The sequence below is a fragment of the Panthera leo genome, chromosome D1, assembly GCF_018350215.1.
Source record: "Panthera leo isolate Ple1 chromosome D1, P.leo_Ple1_pat1.1, whole genome shotgun sequence".
Taxonomy (NCBI): Eukaryota; Metazoa; Chordata; class Mammalia; order Carnivora; family Felidae; genus Panthera; species Panthera leo.
In genome coordinates this window covers 60940506-60946226 of record NC_056688.1, presented here as the reverse complement: position 1 = coordinate 60946226, position 5721 = coordinate 60940506, and the positions used below count along the sequence as shown (strand labels likewise).

At 37.6% G+C, this 5721-nt stretch overlaps 1 protein-coding gene across 1 annotated transcript; it reads left to right on the top strand.

Moving 5' to 3' along the window:
• Positions 1 to 3713: 3713 nt before the first annotated feature.
• LOC122200859 (olfactory receptor 52D1-like) lies at positions 3714 to 4658 on the top strand. Its single transcript, XM_042906638.1, has one exon. The coding sequence runs from the start codon at positions 3714 to 3716 to the stop codon at positions 4656 to 4658; it is 945 nt and encodes a 314-aa protein (XP_042762572.1).
• The last annotated feature ends 1063 nt before the right edge of the window (positions 4659 to 5721 follow it).

Sequence of the window (5721 nt, the reverse complement as noted above, 5' to 3'; positions counted from 1 at the left end):
ATCAAAGTGGTGTGCTTTTGAAGGAGGCTTTATGTTGTATTCAAAAAGTTGAAGAGTCTTTGCGTGCTTGGATCTCTGGATGTAGTGTAACATAATTTATGACAATACAAAAGAAAACTTCAGATGTACAAAATATCTGCTTGTTTGGGCCTCTAGGCATATGTGAGTACAGGTATCTAGATCTTCTCTGAATGAATTTATTAATTAAAAATTATTTTAATGTTTATTTTTTGAGAGAAGGAGATTGAGAACATGAACAGGGAGTGGTAGACAGAGAGAGAGAGACAGAGGATCTGAAGCAGGCCCAGTGCTGACGCAGAGAGCCCAGTGTGGGGCTCAAACTCATGAACCATGAGATCACAACCTGAGCTGAAGTCGGACGCTCAACCGACTGACCAACCCAGGTACTCCTCAATTTGTTAATTAAAACGTGTTGGGAGCCAACAGAGAAATGTGATAGCTTTGTGTTTCTCTGAAAGTGGAGATGTGAGTAATCAGGATCTTGAAGCCCTCAGATAAAACAGTAATTATATTGAAATCCTCTTTCAATTAGTTGCTTTATCTCTCTGTCCCTGGAGTCCTGTCTCAGAATCATGGAAGAGCAAAGCAGTAATAAAGATCAAAGGCAGAAACTCTTTTATTTCACTATGGGCAGAGGTGACAGGGATAGTTCTCTTATCTTACCTCTGATATCTAGGTATCTTGTGGAAATCTTGATAAATATCAGACATGGCATTGCATTTGTGAAAGTGTTGGGAAACACGATAGATTTGTCAGTGAAAATAGGGATGTGGAGTTACACAGGCTGTGCAGCTACTTGTGTTACTGTGTTAATAGGCATCATCCAATGCCAGTCTCAGGGCTGGGTCATGGTAATATCTAGCTATGCTATTATTTCTGTACTGAGGAGAATTTAATCCTATGAAAGTGATAATAATAATATATTTATGAATCTAATATTCCACAACTTGATAAGATCTGTCAAAAAGAAGTGTAAAAGACTTGTAAAGATGCAATAAGAGCAAAGAGAAATAATCTGCCAATTTCTGTCCGAGGTAATTCAGCAAAAAGTCAGAGAGGAGATTACTTTTGAGCTAGACACTGTAAGAAGAGCAGTAGTTTGCAAAGGGAAATGAATAAAAGGGAGGGGGAGGAAAGTTGCAATTAGAAAAGTATGTGAACAAAAGCACAATTTTACAAAGAAGCATGACATACTGGGGAGTACTTAGAAGGTTGGTGTTACCCCATGGAGGGTATAGAAAGAGTACCTGGTGAAAAAGCCGGAAAGAATGGTTTATGTTGTTATCTAAAATGCAGATCTTATTATGGATACTTAGAAACTTTACTGGAGCTCATTACCTATAGAATGATTACCAAATTCCATTAGAATGATTAGTTTCTTAAATTCTTGCTCTTTGTAAGATAGTGTTCTAATTTGTTAATGTATTAATTAACTTAATCCTCCCAGCAAGTTTTTGTTTCACCCACTTTCCAGAAGACAATACTGGGGAAAAAGACATAGTCAGTATGTATAAGACAACCTAAATCTTATTATGGAGATAAATGCATTTGATAAAAAGACATAAGAAGAGTCTATGATGAGAATGAAAATAATCAGATGGAAGGGAAACAATGATAACATCACTAGTGATACTTGACCAATTTCAAGGTTTGTTGAACTTTATTTCTTCTGAGCCAAATATTGTAATAATTGAAAGTATTATATAAATGATCATTTTATAAGGCCCAGGCCAAGCTAAGAAAAATTCCCAATAACACTGAGAATATTTCTAATCAAATATATAATCAGTCTGATGTGTTCTACATTCTTCCCCAAATACTGGGTAGTGTAAGTCATATTCCAGTTTAATAAGGCATTTGACCAGTGTTTATGAATTATAATGTAGGGGTGCCAGGGTGGTTTACTCAGAGCTCATGAGTTTGGAGCCTGTTTAGGATTCTGTGTCTCCCTCTCTCTTGGCCCCTCCCCTGCCTGCACTCTGTCTCTTTCTCTCAAAAATAAACAGTAAAAAATTTAAAAAATTTTAAATTATAATGTAGCAAACAGGATTCAGTATTTGTAATCTCATTATTATTATATTTAATAGGTCTCTTTCTAACTAATAAACAGTATACACACCATGTTAGAGGGATCAATACAATATTCTAGGATCATAAAAAGAATCCTGTTATTGGAATCTACTTACATCAAAATTATATTTCACTTGTTTTTATGTAGATGTATGTGTGTGGATAAATGCTTAATAATAACAAAAGAAACACATGATAATGATTATTTTAAAATGTTACAGATTATAAAGTTTAAATGAAAGGGCTAATTTTTTAATCATTTGTTTAAAATCTCTTTGAGAGTCTTCCTTGGGGCACCTGGGTGGCTCAGTTAAGTGACTGACTTGATTTTGGCTCAGGTCATGATCTCACGGTTTGTGAATTCAAGCCCTGCATCAGGCTGTGCACTAATAGCACAGAACCTGCTTGTGATTCTCTCTCTCCCTCTATCTCTGCCCCTCCCCTGCTCGCTCTTTCTCTCTCAAACTAAATAACCTTTAAAAAAAATTAAATGAAATCATCTTGAGAAATCTGACTTGAAGATTGTGAAAAATATTAATAGGTTATAGTTGACTAAGACTGACCACTGTGCCACGAAATATTGAGTATAGCATAATGAAAATATCATGGATTTGGCAGTCATGCAGAGTTTTGTGTTAAGAGTTCTGATCTCTCGCCAGACTTTCTGTGCTGCCATTGCATTATCTGTAGCACTCTGGGTTTCTGTTTCCTAACTGGTAAAATTGGCAGAAAAATATTTGGTTTGCATTGGTTTTCTAGCTAAAATGAACAAATAGAAGGATTCCAGGACAATGTCTTTTTTCATGTTAGGATCAACTAAGTATTACTTTTCTTCCTTACTTCGTATAAAAAATAATTTGAACTGAAATCACACTAATAGTGTAGAAATCAAAAGAGGTAACAAGTGCATGTATCTCTGTAGTGACTAGCATATTCAAATACAAGTAATAAAAGTTCAGAACTGGACACAGAATGTACAGAACAGAAGAGAACTTAGTGGAAGCATGAGTATTAAATGACTTTGTGAAGACTATGCAGAAGACAGGTGAGTCTGTAATGCTCCATCAGAAAGGCCAGTAATGCCTTGCAGCTCCTGGGGCTTGGTTCTGTGACAGCACTAGAAAAAACAGGACTGTCTGAGAAATGAGTAACTATACTTGAGAAAGTGAGACATCGGCTAGAAAATTACATTTCAGGATGACATTGAGAAGGCTGCTGGACTAGATAAATTCTAAGATCCATTTTGCCTGTAACACCAGATATTTTAGCAAAAGCTAATCTGGCCTTATGACTGAATCGAATTGTGAATTCAAGGAGTGGCATTGAGTTTTATTGTACATGGATGTTACAAAGTTGGGTTTTTCTGCTTTGTTTTGAACAAATTTGTGAAATTCATGACTTGATTGAGAATAAGGGCTTTGTGTTGGGTTGCATAGTTTTGCCTAGTGTTACTAAGTTTTTTTCACTCTAAATTATAACCTGAATGTTTTCTAATGTGATATTTTGGGGTCTTCCAGTTTTGTTTTCCATTTGTTGCCAGATTTGATTGTGATGATCTTGCCAGAAAACTTTTGCCCTAAAAAGGAGGATTGCTTCCACAAAAGACAGAGAGCAGCAGTACTATGGGACCAGCCAATAAATCTCAAACATCTCCAGACACCTTCTTGCTGATGGGCATCCCAGGACTAGAGCACCTGCATATCTGGATTGGGATTCCCTTCTGCTCTATGTACATGGTGGCTGTGGTGGGGAATGTGACCATCCTGGCCGTGGTGAGGGCAGAGCGGAGTCTCCATGAGCCTATGTTCCTCTTTCTGTGCATGCTCTCTGTCACTGACCTGGTCCTCTCCACATCTACACTGCCTCGCATGCTCTGTCTCTTCTGGCTTGGAGCGCGTGACATTGCCTTTGATGCTTGCCTGGCTCAAATGTTCTTCATCCATAGCTTTACTGCTATGGAATCAGGATTTTTCCTGGCCATGGCCTTTGACCGTTACGTGGCCATTTGTCATCCGCTGCACCATACCACGATTCTCACCCATGCTCGCATTGCCAAAATGGGAGCTTCTGTGGTACTCCGGGGAGTGGCCTTCTTTTCCCCACATCCTATCCTGCTCAGGCAGCTGCCCTACTGCAGAACACGAGTCATTACCCACACCTACTGTGAGTTCATGGCCGTGGTGAAGCTGGCGTGTGTGGACACAGGAGCTACCAAACGTTACAGCCTCAGTGTAGCCTCTGTCATTGGTTCCTGCGATGGCTTTTTCATTGCTGTCTCTTATGCCCTAATCCTCCGTGCAGTCTTTCGCCTTCCATCACAGGAAGCAAGTTTTAAAGCTCTAGGAACCTGTGGCTCTCATGTCTGTGTCATCCTTGTTTTCTACTCCACAGCTGTCTTTACCTTCCTCACTCACCGCTTTGGCCACAATGTGGCCCCCCAAATTCATATCTTTATTGCCAATATGTACCTTCTGGTACCACCTTTCCTTAACCCCATTGTTTATGGTATTAGAACCAAAAAAATTCGAGACCATGTCCTTAGTTCTCTAAAGGTAAAAGTCACTTGATTATCCTGGAATTGTTTGCAGAGATGGTATCATAATCAGAAGGGAAGTAGGGAAATAATTGATCCCATTTTCATAAATGACATGGAATTTTCTCCCACTGAAATCAGACACAGAGAAGAGTGACCACACATAATAGAAATTCCACAATTGTAGTGAAACTAGAGGGCATGAGACATTTTGTGCACACATGGATTTTAAGGAGCTTCCTTAAAGCTTTTTTAATTGGAAAGCAGTCCCCTTCTGCTCCTTGCTGCTACTGATCTGTGTTGTAACTGGGCGTGGTAGTTTATTTTGAAGTAGGCGTGATTTAAAAAAAAAGTGAAGAAGCCCATGAGAACCTCAAAAATTCCATGTAAAGTATTTGCAATTGAAAATTTAATGATCACTATCAATATTCTACAGAAGAGGCAATATAATAGGATTGATGTCTTTTTAATACAGGACATAGTAATTGTGTATTTTAGTCACAAGAATGGACACACACAAGACAAGTTGTCAAGCAGAAATGTGGAAAAGTTCAATAGTGCAATAATCAAGCCCACAGAATTTTTAAACATATTGCTCATAGAATATTCTGTCTCCACAAAGCATAACTTGTGCCTCTTATTGTTTTGTTACCTAAACTAAGATTGGGTCTCTTAAAGATATTCTCTTTACCTTCATCACAAATTATCCTGAAACCAGAAACAACTTTATGCTTGATGGTATGTATCTACTTGGGAATTTGCCCAGAGCTTAGGCCCAAGCCCACTGAACTAGATACAGATATTACATGTGCTTGCTCAAGGAGGTATCTATCATTATAAATAACTCAATTAATACATTTTTAGTGATTATGCTCCTGGTGATAATTAAAAATAAAATTATTTAAAAAAATATAAGTATTTTACTGGTAAAAGTCTGAATATTTTCTCTTTAAAAAATATGATTTATTCACTTCCTGGCTTGTACAAAATGGAAATTACTCCAGAGTCACTCAATAAACACATGCTGAATTTCCTTGAATTGATGTTCTCTTTTGTGGTTTTCTATTTGTAAAGTATTATTTGTATCTTCTTTCTTC

Coding starts and splice junctions, on each gene's coding strand:
- LOC122200859 (XM_042906638.1), top strand. CDS start 3,714: ATGGGACCAGCCAATAAATCTCAAACATCTCCAGACACCTTCTTGCTG.